General features: G+C 39.8%; 3 protein-coding genes and 1 non-coding gene across 5 annotated transcripts; 1 reads left to right on the forward strand and 3 right to left on the reverse strand.

Moving 5' to 3' along the window:
* Window positions 1–2141: 2141 nt before the first annotated feature.
* LOC110043565 (ADP-ribosyl cyclase/cyclic ADP-ribose hydrolase-like) lies at window positions 2142–10437 on the forward strand. 2 transcript variants are annotated; one of them, XM_020749035.2, is made up of 8 exons: window positions 2159–2961; window positions 4261–4349; window positions 4647–4788; window positions 5215–5309; window positions 5588–5680; window positions 7687–7773; window positions 8235–8342; window positions 9238–10437. In XM_020749035.2, the coding sequence occupies exons 1-8, from the start codon at window positions 2674–2676 to the stop codon at window positions 9332–9334; spliced, it is 999 nt and encodes a 332-aa protein (XP_020604694.2). In that variant the 5' UTR covers window positions 2159–2673; the 3' UTR covers window positions 9335–10437. The 2 variants fall into 2 exon arrangements, with proteins under 2 accessions (XP_089150272.1, XP_020604694.2); XM_089294146.1 differs by lacking the exon at window positions 5588–5680 and having other exon boundaries at window positions 2142–2961.
* Window positions 10438–11062: 625 nt separating this feature from the next.
* Window positions 11063–12910, reverse strand: LOC110043685 (testis-specific serine/threonine-protein kinase 3-like). Its single transcript, XM_089294141.1, has 2 exons — window positions 11967–12910; window positions 11063–11530 (listed from the first exon to the last, which is right to left on the reverse strand). Exons 1-2 carry the CDS (start codon window positions 12825–12827, stop codon window positions 11276–11278), a joined length of 1116 nt encoding a protein of 371 aa, XP_089150267.1. The 5' UTR covers window positions 12828–12910; the 3' UTR covers window positions 11063–11275.
* A 1448-nt stretch (window positions 12911–14358) lies between these two features.
* Trnak-cuu (transfer RNA lysine (anticodon CUU)) lies at window positions 14359–14431 on the reverse strand. Its single transcript has one exon. It is a non-coding gene; the product is annotated as a tRNA-Lys (tRNA).
* A 2520-nt stretch (window positions 14432–16951) lies between these two features.
* LOC110043579 (extracellular calcium-sensing receptor-like) lies at window positions 16952–20170 on the reverse strand. Its single transcript, XM_020749047.2, has one exon. It carries the CDS (start codon window positions 20165–20167, stop codon window positions 17624–17626), a length of 2544 nt encoding a protein of 847 aa, XP_020604706.2. The 5' UTR covers window positions 20168–20170; the 3' UTR covers window positions 16952–17623.
* Between the last annotated feature and the right edge of the window lie 2020 nt (window positions 20171–22190).

Here is a 22190-nt window from a genome sequence, read left to right on the forward strand (position 1 = left end):
CATGTAGGCCACACGATTTTATTTTAATAATGGCGGAAAGCGAGGAAAGTTTATTATTTTTTAGGATGTTATGCGGACGTCAGCGTGTTTTTGCAGGAAATTAAAGAACTTTACTCCTGCAGATATCACAGTTCTAAAAATAAAAAGATACGGAACAGGGTCGACTCAAGGGTGAAATTCGTATGGAGGCTCCGGATAATAGGCTCCTGCCCCCTGGGTAATAATCTACAGGTTTGAACAAAGGGGTTTTTCATTTTCAGTTTTACTTCACTTTCCAATAAGGTACTGATGTCGTTATTGACTACGTTGGGACTTGATGATAGTGTTCGGAAATGTTAAGTGATCTAGAAATCTTCAATTTAAGCTTATAGTTGGTCACGGGTCTTGGGGAACTGATGTTCGCTCCCTAGGAAGTTGAAGGTATCAAAGGTAAAGTCTGCATACGAGCGAGCCAAGTGGCCCATCAGGCCGGAGCTTATCTCGGTTTCTGTAGCATGAAGCGACTAGGAGTATTTCTACTCCTCTCTGGATGGGATGTTAGTCCATCGCAGAGCTACCCCTAGCATAGAATTTGCAGTACTCATTTATACACCTGGGTGGAGAGAGGCACTATGAGAGTAAGGTGTCTTGCCTCAGAACACAACGCAATGACCCCGGCAAGGACTCGAACCTAGCAGGACCGCTGGATGTGGAATCGAGCGCACCGAACCATGAGGTCTCCCAGAATATCACAATTAAAGATATTGATTGAATATTTATTACATCTGATTTACTGAGTACACAATATTTTTATCTTATTAACATGAAGAATCATAACAAAGTCTCAAAATTAGTTAATAAATGGCGGGTACTTTGATGCGATGATTAGCGCCTCTCATATTAGAGACGTACAAGGGGGGGATGTCAACCCCTCTTCCATAGGGTTTTTCAAAGTTTTGAAAAGACAATTTGTTCTAAGGGGGTGAAACTTTCAGTAGCTGTTCATTATTCCTTGAAAGAAATTTTGATAAGTCAATTGTGTGACCATAGTTTTTGACGTTGCCATGTCAACCACAAATTTCATGTAGCTTTGGCCTAAAATCAACCATTTTGACATAATTTTGTATTTTTTGTTCCAGTTTTCTTCATCAGATTGCAGAAATTCGTCAATTTGTACATTTCATAAGCATTCTGGTTTGATTTTGTACTAGTTTCTGTTGTTTCTTGACTTTTTAAGAAAATAGTAAAATCCAAGATGGCGGGTCAAATGACGTAATTTGACGTAGTATGACGTCACAACCAACAATTATGGTATAACATTTTTGTAGAGCAAACTCAGGGCTATCTAATCAAGGTAAATTTCTTTTTCTGTGCTTTAGCAGAACGAAAACCAAAGGGGGGGGGGGTGGTGGTTTTTACTGGACAGTAATTCCCCCTCTTGTCCCACGGTAGGGGTATGAGTTAGCTTGCACTTACGTTTTCGATAACACTTTTAAAACTCTTTGAAAACGGTTATTGATAAGAATTCATGACACAGAATATAAGCAATATTTGAAACAAATTAAGAACTTTGCCGCTTACTAAATTTAAGCGGGAATGGTATCACGGCGCACCATGGAAAGGTTGGGTATAATAACGTGAAGTTGACAAAACTGTGTTCTGATTGGCTCTATTTTCTATGGCATAGTATAAACAGCCTATCTATTTAGACACTATAGCCACATGACGGAAAAATTGACATGTGGATTCAATCATAATACCGCGCAAACTAATTCTACCAAGCTGGTGATGACAGTGTAGTTTAGTGAGATGTATCTTAACATGCCTAGAATTGCCTTAAATCGCCCAAAAAAGGCCTCATGTCGCCAAACGCCAAACGGACAGCGATTTTAGGTCTTGTTATCTTATCGAGATGGACAAGAGTTGCCGTGAGACAAGGTCGCATCGGTTCGTTTTCTTCGCCACAGGTTACACACCGCTTTCTATATGGATCGCTTTTGAATTGTTATCTGAGATGAAGGAAAGTTACTGCAGCTCTAATCTATCGAAACAGCAACTGTGAATATTCAGTTACACTGAGGATGAAAGTTTTCTCCTTAAAAATATTTCGTGGGGCTTAGCAAGCCGGTGAACACAATCTACAAAAATGGCTTCATCGCACGAAGCTGATCTTGTCATGCGAGGTTGCATGCACAGCTGACGCCTGCTATTTTTATTTGAATTTGAAGGTCTGGAAAACAGTTCCCTGAAGTTCTTATGACCTTCAGACAAATCACGCAACACTAACTGCTGGCTGAATTGCGTTCGGTTTTCTTATCTCTAACAACTCCAGAACAGCCTTTCGTAACTGGAAAATTACGTCATTTCGTGAAGGTCAGAAAAGCCAGATTATGCTAGCAGTGCTAAATTGAGATAAAAAATAAAAATCATGCTCGGTTTGATAAATCATGGCAAAAATTATGCTGGCAAAATCGACAAAAGCCTACAGGTTAAACCACTAAAACCGTTGGCGAATCAAGGTCAATCAAAGTGGCGAGTAGATGACCCGATTGCGACCAGACTCATCTTAGAATTGGTTCGGTTTTCCAAGAATTGGGGACGATCTCTGGCTGGTACGAACTGATCTACTTGGCAATAAGTTGATGTTGAGTACAAGGCATTTGCGTGATCTTGAGGAGTTGTGAAATCGTGAAGATGGCTGATTTTGCATCCTTGGCTAACCTGTTTCTTCTTCTGAGCATCACGGTACACCCGAGCGTTCAGGACAAAGGCACAACTCCCCGAATTAAAGAAATAGTGGTCGGTAGATGCTATGATTACCAATACAAAAAGTTTGGCTCGAATTCAACAACTTGGAAGAACTGCAGTAAGATCTGGAACACGTTTCACGGGGCATTTGCTTACAAGAATCCTTGTAACTTAACCTTTGACGACTACAAGCCGTATTTTGACGAGGTTGGAATGGCGGAGATTTACAATAAGGTGAGGACTGACTTTGCAGATCTACATCGTGGGAATTATGTAAAGGTCGAAGCCCCTTGGGTTCCAAATTGTGCTGTATGAAACCCTCGTTTACCGGTTACATCGATGGCGCGCTAATTGAGTATGTATTTTCAGTTCTAAAAATCCGCATACTATAAAGTCACAACCCGCATCGCTAACAGAAGTTGAACACATGTAAAAACATGAATAATCATCGCAGTTATGTACACAGCTTAAGCAGCTGTGGAAATAAAGTCTCAAAAATAATTCAGGCTTGAACGGGATTCGAACCCATGACCACTGCATGCCCACTGCATGGGAGCTGGTCACGTTGTGAGTTCGTAATATACCCGTAAAGGGAGAAGAATTCAAGTGAATATATGAAAGATCACATATTTGAACTGTAAAGAAAGACGTTAAGACATTAATAATCAGCCTATACGAGACACATACGAGTATAACTAGTATTTATATCTATTCTCCATAATTTGCAAAATCCTAGTCGTGACAGTTCTCAAGGTTCTTGGAATTTTACTGATTTCATCCTCCGTCCGCTGTTTCGACATTTACCAAGAAACGTGGCCAACAAACTTAGCTTACAGCTTGTTCATAATAAAAATTATAAATTAGTGCTCCCTGTTTGCTTTAATGAATTGAACCACGAGCTATTTTCTATTTACTGCTTTAATATTTCCTGCTAACACAAAGTGAAACCCGTTTGTCACGCAGATTCATCTGGACACATAAGCGAGATTCTTCTGTCACAATGTGAGGTTATCCAAGAGCGTAGAGAAATATTTACTAAAGCATTCAGAAAATGCACTTAAACGGGTAAATAGTGTCCCCAATTAGTTTTTTTTTTTTAAGCTAAATACTATTGACACTTAAATAAAGTCATTCATTCACTCATTCATTCATTCATTCATTCATTCATTCATTCATTCATTCATTCATTCATTCATTCGTCTGACAAAGACAAGGACCCTCAACAATTGGGTTCGTAATTTGTAAGGTCGGCACATTAGGGGACAAATGTATAAGCGAAGGAAATTGTTCTCCCCGGAGACGTGTTGCAGCCACAGTTTCCCCGTGAGATATGCCCTTTGAATTTTGTCACACCGCATCGTGTGCACCAGCTCGAAATTGTGTTCTATGCGTACAGCTGATGCACACAACCGGCCTTGTCCCCGCGCGTCACGTCCACTCAAAATGTCCCCTTAGTTTGTGCCGACCTCAATAATTATACCCGATGTAGTTTGTTTAGATTTTCCTTTGTTCTCCTCTTCCCTTCTTTCATAGAACCTGTTTTGGTCAGGAACGTACAAAGCTGTGCATTCCTATTCAGAATTTGACGTGCGCTTCACAACCTTAGAAGACACCATGGCTGGGTAAGGAAAGAGTTAACACCACTGAAATTCTTAAATGCTTTCGCATTGATATAAGTGATGGCTTCAGATAGCGTATTTAAATTAAAATTTCCATTGTATCTTCTTTTTCCTTGTACATGCTTATTTTCTGATTGAAGCTTTTTTCATGAGCACACTGACTGAGGCAGAGATAGACCAGAAAAGATGGGGTAGTGCATGGGGATGGGGGGTGGGGGATGATTATTGGAATTTGAGAAAGAAGTGAGAAATTGATGTCCGATCGTTGTTTGTTTCTGGTTTTGTGTTGTTGTTTTCTAGATGGATCGTAAATGAATTGACCTTTTGTGGAAATGGAAACTTGTCTCGGAATACAACTGATGGCATTGACTACAATTCCTGTCCAAATTGGAGCAAGAAATGCGATTATACGACGCCTTTTTGGGGTCAAGCCTCTAGCATAGTAAGTTAAATAAAATATGTACAAAGGAAGTAGAATGTAAAAAGTAAAAGCTTCACCCAAGATCTCTCTTAATTTTTTTTTTTCGACTGAAATTTCAATAAGCGATACTTACTTGCTTCAGTCATACGGTCATAAACAGGTGTAATGTCAGTGGTATGACTGGAAACCGAGATTCAGTGAACCAATCAGAAAGCTAAAAATGCCTTTAACGAAGTTAATAATTAAATAATTAACCTTAATCAACTTCAGTTCAGTAAATAGCTACATGTAAAAGTAGCAAACGTGGGAAAGAGGGAACGGATTTAACGATGAAACGAAAGAAAGAATGGTCAACGAACTTATGAACAAACTAATGAACGAGCAGGTTGTAAAAATATTCCTAATCACTGCCGGATCTAATTTTTAATGTATAATTTTGTTTCAAAGTTTGCAGAGCATGCCCGAGGGATCGTACGAGTCATGGTGAATGGTTCCAGAGTTTCTCGAGAGGGAAATCATATTCCAGCTTATAAGAGAGACAGGTAAGAACGATGCATTTTAGGGACCTTTAGATACGGTTGAGTTCGACAACAATTTTTGAATTTCAAACCAGAGACGTTTCCAGGGCCCTCGCTCTTCATGTTGGTTTTAATTAGAGAGGGTCGCTCATGGGATGTGATGGGTATGTTACGTGAAACGTTGAGTCTCCATGGGCAACATTGCAAAGCTTCAGCTTTGCTCTAATTATGCTATGCATTAACTGGCAATTCAAAAAAAACTTACAAGTAGTTTCCATTTTCTCTTTTATCTTTTCTCCAAGCTATTTTGGAAATTACGAGCTGCCAAGATTTCACGTGGAGAAAATTACCAAGCTGATGATCATCGTAATCCATACAATAAATGGGACGGAATAGTGAGCAAACACTTTAGTTTTCCAGCCAGCAAATTTTAGATCGTGTGGTCGTTTGATCGCTTGCTCATTGGTGTACGAGCTGGGAGAAGGGGGGGGGGGGGGTCGAGGGGCCCCCAGCTACGGAAATTATGTGATTTTTCGGGCGAAACGCTATTGATTTGGGCAAAGACACTTGAAGAGTAAACACTGCAAAATAATGCTGTTTGCGTGATTTCCAAAACTCGTAAATGAAGTTTCTAGTTAGTAACTTTCTCTTGATGTTTTTTCTTCTAATACGTTTTTAGATCTTAGTAGGATTGAGGCTGTTGATAGGGTACGATTGATTGCTTATGTACAAAAACTTTTTTTGGAATTATTGCAGTTTCATTAGATGTGGGAATTGTGAAAGTTTTTTGTTTTTCATGCAATTTGAGTGCGTTTGCACCCCGATCTCAACAATCTCGTCTTCGGGCAAGGCGTAAATTTTTCGGGCAAGAGAGTCACCGCCACCCAAGTCCGAAGGTGCCCGTACGCCTATGCGCTTGCTTATGAAAACATATTGCACTTTTTTTTTACTCCCGCAAGTACTATACTCGAGCTATCATCGGAAAACACTGTTCATGTGACGTCATCATTTTCCAAAATAAAATACAAGTAAAAGATAAATATAAAGGAATTAATAAATAAATTATCACTTCCTCTGAAGTTTCAGTTTCATCAGATGCAAGACCCTTTCAAGACTTGACGTTTGGCAACGTTTAAGCCCTGCTGGGTTCCTCATTATGTAATAAAGCGTTTGAATTTCCAAGTTTATGCGTTGCGTGACATTAAAAGGCTCTCGAGTAGGTCAAAAGATTAGTTATTGCCCAAGTTTTTGCTTAATAAACAGTTCTTGCTTTAGAGGAAGTATTAATTTCAATGTGTCAGAGCTCTAAAGTAATAACTGTTCGTTTCGATGGCAAAACTCAATGGCAGATGTTTCTGTTACTTTACGGCCGCCATGTTGGTGCCTCCCGGAATGGCACCAACATTGCGTCTCCATACAAAGCTCTATAAGTTTGGGTCAAACACTTTTCTGAATTACGCGCGAATGAATAACCGCACAGACCTAAATCTTGGCGGGGTTGTTTATATATCAGTCATCTTTCACATCTCAGCTTCTTGACATAATTTATTGAATGGTTACGATTTTTATTTTTGATGGCATGACACTGCAAACCAGCCATCGCACTTCACCTTCTTGCAAAGCATTAAGGTCCCAGTAAGAAACCTTGCGCCAGTTGTGCAGAGGCATATATATTCCCGTTAAACTCACCAGAGAGATTTAAAGTAGATACTTCCTGTAAAATCTGTGTATGTTGTTTTACCTTTTGCCACGCAAAAAAGCACTCAAACACGTTGTTGAGGTCATAAATGTACAAAATCGCTTAGCGATTTAATACATTTTGATGGCAACGTTTTCCTCTTTTTGTTTTTGGAATTAATTAAGAGTCCCACATATAACAACGGGTTAGTCTCAAATTTTACATGGATCATATAACGAGGTCAAAATCAAAAGAATAAGTTGAAGAGCTGGTAAATTTCATCCGTCAACGTTTCCATATTTAATCGAATTAGCGAGGCAAAAATGATGATACTAAATCCAAATGTAACGAGAGCCTATTTTTGCTCTTGATCAGTTACAGAAGATGACACCCCTTCACTATAACTGCATTTCGATCATGGTTTCATTTAATGAAAATCTTACAAAAACGGCTCAGGCGAGCTTGCTGTAGATGTATATGTGTGCATTACATCAACACCCTGAACCATAAACAGTATACATTGTGTAACTAGGAAATTCACTGTTTCGCGTGTCTTCAAAGGTAACAATACTTGTGTGCCGAGAAAGGCGAGACTAAAATCGTTATATGATACAGATTATCCCATACTACATATATTATACAGATATAGACCCAATAATACTCGGCTACCTACAAGAGGGTTTAATTTTTGACTCGTTGTGTCGTTCACTGACATGTTTACAGTGAAAGGTGTGGGGAAGATTCTATCAAGCAGCTCCAGGATGACGCAACAAACATAGGAATACCCGTCAGTTGTCATGACGACCCGGAGTAAGAATTTATAACTCAGTTGTGTGTAATTTATTTGTCTTTGTTTTTGCTAACGTTTTTATGTGCCTCTCTCAACCACTTGTTTTACAACTGCAATTGGATGCAAAACCGTCCCCCCACTGACCCCCCTCCAAAGGGGAAAGAAAACAGGCAAAGACATAATGAATAAATACAAAAAATTGTTTTAAATGTTTCCTGGTCAATGCTAGGATGAAAAGCTCACTGTTATGGTTGTTTTTGTCTATTTCCTGTATACACCGTAGTTTCAAATTTTGGAATTAATAATATTTTTCTGCTGTCAGATGAGCGTGAGGTTTTCCGCTTTATCGTTTGCTATACGCTTTATCGTTTCCCACCTTTTTATTAGTGCTTTTCCCGGATACGGTTGCATTGTATTGTCCTGAAATTAAACGGAACTGAAGCAGCCGTTGATCTAGTTTCCATCCATCTCTATTTGGCAGTGACGTGCGCCATATTTTGTGCGCTGATCATCCGCTCTCTCGTGAATGTCTTTTTCTGAAGGAAGCTGGCTACAGGAACAGGACAATAATTCACTACAAAAATTGCAGGTTAGTTTTACCTTCTGTACATAGTGTAAGAGGCATGCAAAGGTCATATCTTAACTTCTAAATTAAAGAAACTATTTTAATGTCAGTCTTAGTATCGATAGTTACACAGTGTAAGTGCGTGCACGATGGCTCTTGCGTTGATGGGCAAAGGAATTCGAAGCGCTCAGTCATTTGTCATGATTGATGTTTGGTTACTATGATAGTGCGTAGAGTGTAGTGTATGTTTGTATAACTACTCTGTTAGGCCCTGGGATTGAATCCTTTTAAGGATTTAGGCTAGAGAGATAGGTGGTCCGAATATAATAAATCTTAAAACTGGTGCACATAATTATGATCGTCTAATAAAGCCAGCTTGATGTTGATTACTACTCATTGGCATGCCGGCCCGCAATACAAAAAGGCAAGTAAAATACTGCCGTAAGCAGATAGCCCTTAAGAAAAAAAAAAAAGAATTTAAAAAAGGGACAAACGCTGTTAGTACAGACCAATTGAAAACTGATATCGGAAGATAGATGTCGATTGGTTTTCAGCTTAGTTCATTATTTATTGTAAAGTCACCATAAAGCTAACAAATTGACGTCAGTTTTTCATGCGTCTGTCCTGTTATTGATCATGAATTTCGTCATAACATTGCTGTGGGTCCGCAGACTACTTTGACAATGTTATGACGAAATTCAGCGTCAATAGCAGGACAGACGCATTTACAATGACAAATTGTCAAATTGTCCGCTTTCGCACTCGCTCTCGCTCGTTGGCGCATCGCATAAATTATAAATTCATGTGTCTGTCCGCTTATTGACAATAAAAATCAGCCAATGAGAGTACGAGAATTTCTTCAGTTATCGTAAAAAATATTATTGATATTTCTGACGTTAGCACTATAATCTATTTCTAGGAATCCAAAAGGGTTTGCCACCTCTGTAAAATCTTCACTGTTTTTGATTACTGCTGGTATCATGGCTGCAGTTTTGAATGCTGGAAATTCCAATTAACAATGGATTCGATGGAACTCAAATCAAAATGGGAAATAGTAGATCAGGGCAAACACTAGAGGCGTGAAGAAAAGAATTCGAACAGATCTAGTTTGTGATAGCCAAGGTGCTCACGTTGCTTAAGCAACATAATGCACATTCCCTTACATTTTAAAAAATTAGAAACATTTTAGTGGCAACTATGACGTAGTAAGTAAGCCAGATTTAACAAATTGACATCAGTTTTTCATGCGTCTGTCCTGTTATTGATGATGAATTTCGTCATAACATTGTCAAAGCTGTGGATCCACGAGGCGATAGCCGAGTGGATCCGCAGACTACTTTGACAATGTTATGACGAAATTCATTGTCAATAACCGGACAGACCCATGAAAAACTGACGTCAATTTGTTTTTTACGATAACAAATTGTCAAATTGTCAGCTCTCGCTCGTTGACGCATCGCATTAATTATAAATTCATGTGTCTGTCCGCTTATTGATAATGAAAATTAGCCAGTGAGCGCGCGAGAATTTCTGCAGTTATCGTAAAAAGTGAGTTCGCAAGTACGTCGCGCGCTTGTTCCGTAGAAGCACGTGAGTGAGTTACATAGTGAGCGCTTTTAAATTAAGCAAGGACTTCCAGCACTGGAATTGAAACGAGTGATTGATAGCTATGATTCTAGTGACTCAGTAATCCTGACCCTCGCATGCGAGAGGCTTAGTGTCTCAGGGGCGAGGCTGTTCTTCAAACGATTTCATATAAAATCCTACATGAGAGCAGTATGTTTTTTGCCCAACTAAAAGTTAATAATAATGTCTTACATGACCGTAATTTTAAAAGAACATTGAATGCTTTCTTTAATCTGTAAAGAAATTTCAAAGATTTCATGCCAGATGGATGAAAATCATCAACTGAATGGAAGAAAATGACCGACCCTAATTACATATTATGATAATCAGCTGCGTTAGTCGTCTATTTCAGTGTACAGTACGATTTTCAGTTTTGTAATGTGACCGATCGTGAAATAGTGTGGCAATATCCATGCAATTAGCTACCAAACATTTGTCACTACTACACTGTACGATCAAACTAAATATAATAAAGGTGATATTTAGCACTTGCTACCATTGTGTTTAGTTTATGTTTCTAGTTGTGTAATCAACTGAATTAGGGTTTCATTGGTTGACTAACTGATTGACTGATCATTGACTGATTGATTATTCTGTCGTTCGATCGACTTTCGTGATTGACAAAAACTTGTTCTGGAGCTTTTCCCACAGATTAAATTTATTGAAAGGGGCGGAAAAAACTCTTCCCCTTGCATGTACAAGGGAAAATTGCTCAGAACGAGTAGGTTGAAACCGATCACGACCAGTACCGACCCACCGACTGACCAGTATGGACCGACCGACCGACTGAACCGACCGACTCACCGACCGACCAGTACCGACCAACCGACCGACTGACCGACGGACCCGTAACGACCGACTGACCGACCGACCGACTGACCGACTGACCGACTGACTGAATGATTGTCCGTGAGTGTCTATGATAAAATCACCGAAATTAAAAACGATTGCTCTTTAATAACTCAAGATGGGAAGAGACAACGCTTGAGACCACATTGTTCGTTGTTTATTTAGCTTTCCTGAATTATTGCCTGTCAAAGCTAGCTTTCGGTCTTTTCTCTCAATTGTCTCACGCTTCTTTCAAAATCTCACACGTTTCTGCCTTCGTTAATGGTCTTGCATGATGGTGACTTGCGTGTGGGTCATTCCGTCGTTTGCTCACTTGTATTCCCTTAATCAAACCGTACACCTTTGCGTATTTTTATCAGGCAGACATTTTCCAGTTTGGAAGTCCGACCAAAATCGTACCTTCGGGATTCTGGTTGCTTTTGGAAGCAGATCATGTTCTTAGATATTACCAGTGACTTCCCCCGTACCTTCTTACTCGCTCATTATTCCTTCATGTCCTGAGTAACGCTTTCAGCCTCATTTCCCAATCCCGAGTCGTGCGATTTGTCCTTTACAAGGATCTCGTTTTTCTTGCCCTCCTTCAGCCATTCGTTCATCCTCTTACCTGTGTACCATGGGTGATTCTTGATTCCCGAGATGTCAATTCTTTCGTTCTCGACACGAAGCATCTTTAAGATGAGATGTTTGGCTTCCTCGGAGACGTTCCGCTTCTTGGGAAAAACGACTGTCTTAGAGACCTGACAAGGCACAAAGTAGGCATAAGACCATAGCATTTCATAAAAGATTTCTGAAATAGTTAGTCTCAGTCAGGGTCGATCAAGACGGTATAAATTTTGTTACAACGCTCATTCAGGTTGTAAAATAACTACTTGGTCTAAATCAAGCCTATGACTTACTTACAGCCACGATACTTGTGAAGACCCCGCCCGGAAAATGTGGTAGCGAGTTTTTCGATATTATGGGCCGCTTGGCCGGCAACGCTATACTGAAACACTGGAATGCATATTGAAAAAATACTGCATCATGCAGCAGAACTCAGTTGAAACAGCTAAAACATTTTCTACCGCTTCTAAACGGCACGAAGATTTTTTCTTTTTTTCAATCTCAAACGAGAATCGATTAGCCTAAATCAAGCAAATTAACTCAATTATAAGACAATGCAGTTTCTGTTACCTGTTCCATTAGCAATCTGAGGTTTGAGTCATCGTAAGGTAATTTTGCGCATAGCGTGGTGAACAGCACAACTCCCAGACTCCACACATCCGAACGAGTTCCATCGTATGCGATACCACGAAGAATTTCAGGCGGCGCGTAAGCGTAAGATCCACAGAACGTCATACTCAACCTCCTTTTCCCTGTGTCGTACTCCATGGGCTGAGTCCTGGCAAAGCCAAAATCCGAAAGCAAGATGTTTTTGTTGCGATCCAATAAAATATTTTCGCATTTTAAATCTCTGTGCACTACGTCCAAACTATGAAGGTATTCCGAGGCGTCGACCAATTGATGGAAAAACTTGCGCGCTTCGGGCTCGCTAACCGGACCGTTCGTCTTGATGTAATCGAGCAAGTCGCCACCGTCCGCCATGTCCATAACAAGGTAAATTCGCGAGCTTGTTTCAATGGCTTCGTGAAGTCTAATGATGTTCGGATGACTGAGTTGTTTCATGACGGAGATCTCGCGAGGTAGAAATTTCGTAATGTAATCTTCAGGCGCCTTTTTCTTCAGGACGATCTTTATGGCCACCTGCCGCTTTAGTTTCTTGGAAAATGCCACTTTAACAACTGCGTAGGAACCTTTACCTAACGAATCTCCTAACACGTAGCCGTAAGCCGCCAGCACCTCGCCAGCGTGGTCCGGTGGTTCCTCGCGCGGCAGGTGAGGTAAGTAGTCGCTCGGTCGGGATCCTTGGTTTTCGCAGGTTTTTCTCTTTTCGTCGCCGTCCTCATTTTCGGGACTTGTTTGACTGTTGTCGGTGTTTCTTTCACAGTCGTCCGCCGCCTCGTGTTCTTGGTTTTCATTGGACGATGCCGACATGCGGCGAAAGTAGCGAAGAAAGCGCTGCAGTTTGCCGACTTCAGTGTAAAGTTATTTCCATGGGCGCAAGATTGGAATAATAAAAAAAAGGTGAAGTTGAAGAAAAATTAAATCATATTATTCAGCTGTTGTATCTGCGTTTGAGTTAACTCAAACGAATCCAGAGTTATAATTATTTTCTAAGTGGTTAATTTAGTTTCATGCGTCACATTAATTATTGGGCAGCAAATTTCTTTGGATTGTGATGTTCAAAGGAACTTACTTTTGCGAAAGGAAGCTTTTGATGGATCTAAGCAAGAAAAGTAAAACAAAGTGGCTTTAAATTATTTTAGAAAATAGTCCTAAGATAATACGCGCGCTGATTGGTTAAAAATCGTGTTTCTTTTAAACACTAGCTTATTCCCTCTCGATTTCTATCGCGCGATAGAAATCGAGGGGGAATAATCTAATTGTTTTAGTATAAAACTACTAGTCGTTCAAAACTTAATCTAAATCCTCTTCACAGACACTTCGAAAACGCCAAGAAGCGGCCGTCATTTTGTTAACAGGGGCACACTGCTAGGCTACTCACTATCTATCGCAGAATAGATGGTGAGTAGCGTAGCCAATCAGAGAAAGGAATTCATGATAGAACGCTAGTAGATTTACACTAAAACTCGATAGAAACACGGTGCATGCTTGCTATTTCTTAAACACAATGCGCATCATTTTTTCAAAATCAACTTGGTCGCGCGCTCGACTTTACGATGGTTGACGTGACCGGTAGAATAATAACGCGTATTGCGTGACACAGCTTTTGTTTGTTTACGTACGGAACGAGCATCAGCTATGTTAATTATTTTGTCCGTGTCGTTTGAAAACAGTCCACGAATAGAAAAACTGTCTAATCAGCTAATTGCATGAAAATTCCTTAAGTTTTCTCCTGTGCAAATGACGAACAATTCCAGTGTTGTCACCCAAAGAATGTCTCGCAACAATTCAAGTAAATGGTTGAAATTTTACTTTACATACTCAAATACTTTATTCATTCCTGAGGCACAAACTGGACAAAAAGACGATTCGCTGGCGAGAATGGAGACGTAAAAGTTTCGTACATCACCTCTAGAAAACCTCACAACAAGACTATCGCTTATTTTTTCTCGTTACATGTTCGACTGCTTAAATTATTCGGAGTTTTAACTGAGTCAAAGTAATACATGTACACCGGGCTCTCAGTTACCTTAGTAGTCTTAGAAGGTCTCTCACCATCATGCATTCAGATGATTTCAACAGTGTTATACCTTACTGCTCGCAAAATATCAACAGTGTCGAGGTCATGATAAATTTAACCAGAAGGATCAGAATTTTCTACCACGCGCCCGGCGTCGGGTCCATGTGATCGCCGTATGTAATCTGGCAGTCTTTTGTGCGTATGATATGAAATAAATATTAAAAGGTCAAAAAACATTAAAAGCATTAAGGAAAAAAATTAGATAGAAAGTTGGGGGGGAAAAAGGAAAAGGAAAAAAGAAAAGAAGAAAAGAAAAATAAGCGCCCAACGTGGGGCTCGAACCCACGACCCTGAGATTAAGAGTCTCATGCTCTACCGACTGAGCTAGCCGGGCACCGTGACAAGCAGTATGGAAAATTTATTATGTTAAATCAAAACATATGCTTAACAAGCATTATGGGAAAAAAACGAATGGATTACGCAGCCTGCCGCCTTCAAAGTCTTAATTTCCTTGATTTATAAGATACCGAGCTACTGGGAAAGAAACAGTCCAGTAGCTAGAAATAGGGAATACGACTCGCGTCGTGAAAACAATAGGAGACAGTCGAAAATTCGCTTCAAAAACCTACCAGCCCAAAAATGAAATTTCATCGTGCATTACATGGCTTCTCATCGTATCTTACCCTTAATCATCTTATACCTCTTGGTAATTCGAATTTTGATCCTTATAAATGCGCACAAGAGATTTTGACACTGAACCGAAGTAGAGTTTCCGAATTCGCAGCCTTCAGTGCACGAAAAATTGACCCGCACGTGTGCAATGTAATGTGAAAGTATAAAAACACGTGCTGCAGTATTAGCTTGTTAAGTGAAAGGCAAATCTACTTTAGTAATAAATTGTGGGGCTGTCGTAAGTAATGCATTGGAAATTCGTATTCAGAGTAGTTTCGGCAATGTAAAAAGTACTGAAAGCAGTGTATAAAAATCTAAAATTCTAAAATTCATTTATCACCATTCGGACACCCTGAATACAGGTTCGAAAACAGAAATACCACACGCTATAATCTGAAAATATTCCCAAAAATATTTTCAGCCAAAAATAGGCGAAAAACAAGAACATTCAGACTCGGCTGGAACAACAATATTCTTATAAAAATGAGTGTATTAACTTTCAGATTCAATTTGATCTCAAGACAAGCGCGTCTTCGGCCAGCGGCCGCGTCTTCGGCCAGCCCAAACACCAAACGACCTGGGCGATATCAAAAACCCGGAACCAAAAGTCCTGACATGTTCGTTTGGCTTATGCACACGCATCGAAATTCATCAATGGTTTCTGAACATGCGTAGAGATCAACCTGCCGTGATTAACGCGGACTCACCTTCGATTTCGTCCAGGGGTCCCGATAATAAGTCTTTTTTTATCCAGAATTTTTTTTTTTCTTTTATCAGGCAGGTTAATCGTTTTGATGGTAGACTATTAAATAATTTATCCTTCGTTGCTATATATAAGAGTATGATGTAGATGTGTTCAAATCTCAGGTACAAATAAAAGAGGATTCTCTCAATTTGTTGTTGTTGTTTTCTTGCCAAAACGTAGCACTGGATTTTAAAAGGATTTTATACAGGATCATGATCTTCAAGGCAAAAAAAAGCCTTTTTGTGGCGAATTTCATTCTTTGTCATAGTGCTTAATCTTTGATCCAACCTCAGCAATATTCAAATACTGTAGCGTACAAAACTCAAGGCTGTTTTCTATACGATCGCCCCGAACACTGCGATCGTTTTGACCGCTGTAGAAAAACTGGTTGAACGATCGTTACCGCTTCGCTTGCTGGCCTGTTTCCATATGATAGGAACGATCAGCCCAAAAAGTCTGAGAAGAGGGAGCTTAAGCAACGACGACGGCGACGCCGAGCACGACGCCCGGTCAAAAATGAATTTGTATTTTAACAGCAAAAATTCGCGATTGTCTAGATCCGGTTCAGTATGCCAATGGCTCAAAAAACGTGTCAGGCTAAGTATTCAATGGCCTCGTTCTGTTCCAAATGGAAATACGAAAAATTATCCGCCGTCGTTCGCTTTCCTTAGTCCATGCAGAACTTGGTCATTTCATGTTCTTGCTTTACAGAGGACGGCAGAGAAATGTACAATTTATAACGCACGTGCACAGCTATTGTTTTGCTCATTAAAACTTTTGTTCGTTGACGTTTTCGTTGCCGTCGTCGTCGTGGTTTGCTTAAGCTCCCTAAAAATATTATCTCTATCAAGCGACGACTCGGTCCATTTAAATTCCTCATAGTAATCTCTAAATGACCGCGACCACCAGGGATCGATGGCCGTAATTTTATCACTGACAATGTGTAGTTTCCTCGGACTCGAAAATTCCTTCTCCTTCCATTTCCTGTTAATATAAATCTACTGGCGTTCTATCACGAATGCTGTTCTCGGATTTACCACGCTACTCACTATCCGATCACAGAATACTGTAATAGATAGTGAGTTGCATATAGCAGTGTGCGGTTACTAACAAAATGATGGCCGCTTCTTGCCGTTTTCGAAGTGTCTGTGAAGAAGATTTAGATAAAGTTTTGAACGACTAGTAGATTTATACTAAAAACAATTAGATTATTCGCTCTGCATTTCTGTGATAGAAATCTTGAGCTCATAATCTAATTGTTAAATAGAATTATTTTTGGAACCAAATCATAGACAACTGATTAGTTACGTTTTTAATGTGCGCTTTGTTTTCTTCATTTTGCTAATGAATGTGCAAAACCTGAACGCAAAGCAATACCAAAGGTCCATATTTCCTGTCAAGATTATGCAGAACTATTCCATCTCGCAATTGAATAATTGAATGAATAACATGCGAACGTTACTCACATCGATTGCAAAAACTAAAACAACAAGCATATTTTTATTCGGGAACGCCTTTAATCACATTATCTCTAAATAGGCCATACATGGGGATTATTATTTTTAGTCTCACCCAAAACCATTGGGAAGCATAACCTTAATTTCTTTTTTGTTTTTGTTTTTGTTTTTGTTTTTGTTTGTTTGCTTTTTTCTACCAGAGTCTGTGTTGAAGCTTCGTGGCTCTAATGTCCGGTGATTTCCGTAGCATGAAGCGACTAGGAGTATTTTTGCTCCCGCTTGATGTAATAATAGTCGATTGCAGTGGTTATCGATCTAAAATGTTAAATTTCCTGGTGCTCATTTATCACATGAGTGAAGAGAGGCACTTTTAAAGTAGAGTGTCCCGCCCAAAGAAACGACAAAATGAAAAAAGAAACAAAAAAACAAAAAAACAAAAAACAAAAAACAAAAACAAAAAAAAAAACAAAAACGGCCAAAGAACGCGAGACCACTTGATCCGAGGTCCAGACAGTAATCGTTGATAAAAATAAATGCAATCCATAACAAAGTGAAGCCAAACGAGAAAATGTTGTTCATTCTTTGATAATGAATTCTAATTGTGGACAGGGCAAATTTGGAACTATTAAAAGAGCCAAACAGACTAATCCAAAACAATTTTAAAGTTGAGATTAACTTTGTTTACGTTTAGCCATGCATGGTGAATACCGGATTAGGAGTTCGCCGCAGGATCAAGGGGCATCGCGGAACTAAGTCCAAACGCAAATTGAGTTACTTCATTACGGATCTGGTGTAAATTGTTCAGCTCTGGCCTAAACCAAATGATATACATCTTTGGTAATAATAAACAGCAAATAAAGCCATAAGCACTCAACAGTATTGTAACACAGTCCACAACAGTCACATACCATCCGCTCCTTGAGAACTCTACCGGATAATAAGCTAACACTGAAAACGAAAATATGTACATCGAAAATGCTATTCGTTTAGCCTCACTAAAGTTTTCTGGTACTTTCCTTATTTTAAAAGAACAAAATGCCGAGAAAAGTATTTGAATAAATATGTAAGAGCAAGCTACCATGAAAAAGCTTTTGCCAACCACTACTTTGTGAGCCTTACACTCAATAAACAAGTACTGCTCCGTTAGAATGTGTTCCTTTTTGATAGGTGGATCCAGAAGTTGCCAGGGTAGTAACACAAGTAACAACAGAATATGCATGGCTATTATGATCACAACTTGCATTTTATTGGTAAGAGTGATTGCCACAGCTGAACGTGTTAATGGAATTTGGAAAGCACTGGAAATACGCAAAATTTTGACTAGTAGAAATGAGAGGCACAAATTGTAGGTTAAGAAGCGCCATGGATAAATGATCTTGCAAGTTGTATCTGAGGGTTCGAAAAGATTGATAACCACTAGAGTTAAAAGCAACAGAATGCTTATCACGAGGACGATGCTGAACTTCCTGTTAGACGCCTTGACAATGGGAGTATTCCAAAATTTACAGGTGACAGCTAGCGAAAAGAGTATGGCTACCATACCAGCAACAGTAAATACAAGAATAACTATTCCTCCTGCGCTGGAATACTTGAGATTGGCCACTGGTAGATCCACGCAATGAGTCTTGGCCTCATTAGATTTTTTTCCTCTGGGACATTCAATGCAGGCCTCTATGCCAGGAATTGGGTTGACTGTGCCACGAGGACATGCGACACAGTTCCAACAACATGGTGAAGTGGTGGATCTTCTAGTTCCAGCAGGACATTGCTCCAAGCATTCAGACTTTGGAGGCTGGTTAGTTGGAGAGTTCCAGTGAATGTTTTGGGATATATGTAGACGTTTGGCATGGGGCTCATTCTCTTTCCATTTTCCGACAACAACTTGTTCTAGGCGCTTAGTATGGCCTTCTTCCACTTGCTGAAAATTGACAATGTCGTACAAGACAGATCGTCTGTCGCCATCTTTATCAAAACTTATATTTCCCGTCAGTCCAGCAAAACTAACTCTAGAAAGGAGGCTTTTCATCACATTAATATCCATGGTGAGTTTCAGCTTGTAACCGACATCTTCCACCGTGGTGTCTTCAAATAAGATGTTCAAAGCATGTGCCATGGAATGAACAGCGTCAATGACGTGCGGAGTATAAGAACTCTGCATGCGCTGAACAAAATCATGGAAACATTGTCCCGTTGAATTTGCATTCTCATCACTTGCCGCGCAATTTGTTATCAGCGTTTTAATCTCGCTCCACCATTCCGGGAAGGTTTGATTTATTGTTTTGATAGTTAGAGCTTTTTTACGTTCTTCAAATTCTGTTTCGGCGGAAAAACGATGAGGCTTGACTACTATGGATCCATCAAAAATGGAAGAAAAACCTGGAATTGAGTCAGAAATGAATACATCGCTTAGGAGCCAGACTCGCCCAGTCATGTTTTGTCTATAGACCTCAGTGAAAAAGTGCGTTGCATAGCTACCGTGTATCCATAAGATTACAACTCTGATATTTTTTTGCCGATTGAGTGTTGTGACAATGTTTCTTATGCTCAAAATGGAACTTTCACGGGATATAAATTTCGTCATAGCAAGGCAGAATGAATTGTTTCTAGCTTCAGCTTCTCTGTCTACCGACCAAAGTCCATTCCGTCCATATGAGTCATCTTGTCCAAAGGCGGCTACATAACTCCAATTAAAATGCTCTATGAGGTCAGCCATGGCTTTTGCTTTAAAGGAATCCGAAGGCGCCGTTCGATACAAGTGCATGTAGGGATGAGAACTTAGTTCAGAACTTGTTGCAGTCGGACTTATTGCTGAGACGTTCAAGGCTTGAAGAAGACCAGCGATAACAACCGCAGCGCTAGAGTCGTCTGGACCAATTAGAGCCGTGATCGATTTCCTTCCGAGTTTACCTTGCGTCATGTTTGGGAAAAGCTTGCCTTTAATAAGATCATAAGAGATTCGGGCAGCCTGTAGAGAAATTTCACAATAATCTCGTATATCGTAGCCCAGAGTTATGTTTGGAAGTAATTTTGAATCGTTGTTGATCTGTTCAATGGCAAATATCATGGCGAACACGCGATTTAAGCCCCTGACGTCAAGCTCACCGCACCGGTTTTCAGAATCTCCTCTCAAATGAACCCTTAAAAGTCCGCCCAAAATGATGTCTCCATCTTTATAAGGTCCTTGAACAACACCAATTAAGATGGCAAGGCAGAACACAACAAAGAAGTAACGAGGTATGGGATTGTAACTGTTCATCTTTACCACACGGAAAATGAAATGCTTTCTGTATTCAATTGTAAGCAATAACGGTTAACTCTTAGAAACATCGCTGAGTTCCCAAGCCAGGTGTCAGTGTTGACATGTTTGAACAATATTGACATTCTACACATGCACGCAACTTAACATGAATTCTTCGTCTTTTTCCTAAAACTGGCCAAGATATGAAGTTGCTCATTATGGCCATGCCTGCAATAAACACTGGTTTCCACTAAGCATAATCAACTTACCCAGACGTAAAGGGGTGTTGCTAAGTAGCGTCTTTTATCAGAAAATGTTTTTAATCAAGCGTGCTAATTAATACCTTGTTACTTCGTCTGGGTGTGCGCCAAACAATTAGCCTTTGAGCGCCATTCAAGTCATCTTAGCTAAATTAATTAATTATTTCTGACATTAGTCTCTCAGTTTCTACTTTGAAAAAAAAAAAAAGACATATTGTTGTTCTTCTGGGACTTAAATATAAACAGCTGTTACCTGTGCAGCGTGCTCGCCTCGGAACACTCAGCAGATCGAATGACCGGGGACAGCAGTGAATTCGCTTTAAAGCTTCAATCGTGATTCCATCACTTTTAGATTAAAAATGTTCGCATGCTCCTCGTGTTTTCAAACAGCGGTGACCAAACACTCTATGATCTGGGCGAGATACAATTACTGACATGAGAAAATCCTAGGTCAATACAGCGACAGAATGACTGCGCCTGCTCATTTTTGTTAGCGGGCGAGTTCGCGGAGACTTTGAAAGTGCTGCAAATTGATGCTCCATGAATGGACCCAAGTATCTTTTTGTCCAAAATTCAAACCATCAGTAAGGGGAAGCAAGTCTTATTACTTACTGAGACATTACAACTTTGCCCTAAAAAGACTTGTGGGAAGCTATGGCGAAGATAAGTGACTTTTCATTATGTAAATAACAACTGACCGTCCATGTAAATTCAAAAAGTTCCAATTCTCTACGTCGTGTCCTGGCTCACACATAGTGAATAAAGTATTATTGCTATTTTGGCGTACCGTAGCCACCCGCTGCAGTGAAATCTGTGATGAATTATTATTCACATTGTATGTTTCTTTGAATGCAAACTTCATGTTTCAATTAATGCTCGAGGACCCCCTTTTGACGACCCTTGCCGTCCCGAAAAGAAGAAACAAATGCAGGATATTTTTTGGGCCATTTTTAAGCGATGACGTATTGTGTGACGTCATCGCTTTATGCTGGCATGCATGCATTCCTTTGGATAGTGATTTCGCATAGTTTGTCGCGCTTATGTCCGTGCGCTTATGTCGTGCACTTTTTATCCCCCTGTGGAAGCGAAATGCACTCTGGGAGTTCCTTTGCTGCTTTCCTTTGCTGTTTGTAGGTTCAGCGGAGTGCTTTTAATTGGAGCTTTTAAAAGAAGATTTAGTGGTGGATTTTGGTTTAAACAGTATCGGATAAATTTGCGTTCACGGGCAAACTCATAATAAGAACATATCCTCCATACATACAAGTTTAGATAGAAAAGTAAGTCGCACAAGCTATAGGTGAAGGCTTTGCAGCTTTCCTTTGCTGTTTGTAGGATCAGCAGACTGCTTTTAATCGATATGACAAGTATAGAGTTAAAACAACAAATTAGAGATAATAAGGTGTCGATTTCAGAGAGAGTAACATTCCTTTGCGGGTTTCCTTTGTGGCTGTCCTTTGCTGTTTGTAGGATCAGCGGAGTGCTTTTAATTTCAGCTTTTAAACGAAGATTTGGGGGTTGATTTTGGTTTATACAGTGTCGGATAAATTTGCGCTCACGGGCAAACTCATAATAACATATCTTCGATACATACAATTTTAGATAGGCAAGCGGGTCGCACACGCGATATGACAAGTCAAGAGAAAATGATTTTCTCTTGGACAAGTATATGGTTAAAACAACAAATTAATTTCCGGTGAGGTCATTAGCTTTGCCAATATCTTTAAAAATAATAAGGTGTTGATTTCAGAGAGAGGAACTTTTCAGCGGAGTGCTTTTTATTT

This window comes from Orbicella faveolata, unplaced genomic scaffold (genome assembly GCF_042242905.1).
Source record: "Orbicella faveolata isolate gen_17 unplaced genomic scaffold, um_ofav_v1 contig_25, whole genome shotgun sequence".
NCBI lineage: Eukaryota > Metazoa > Cnidaria > Anthozoa > Scleractinia > Merulinidae > Orbicella > Orbicella faveolata.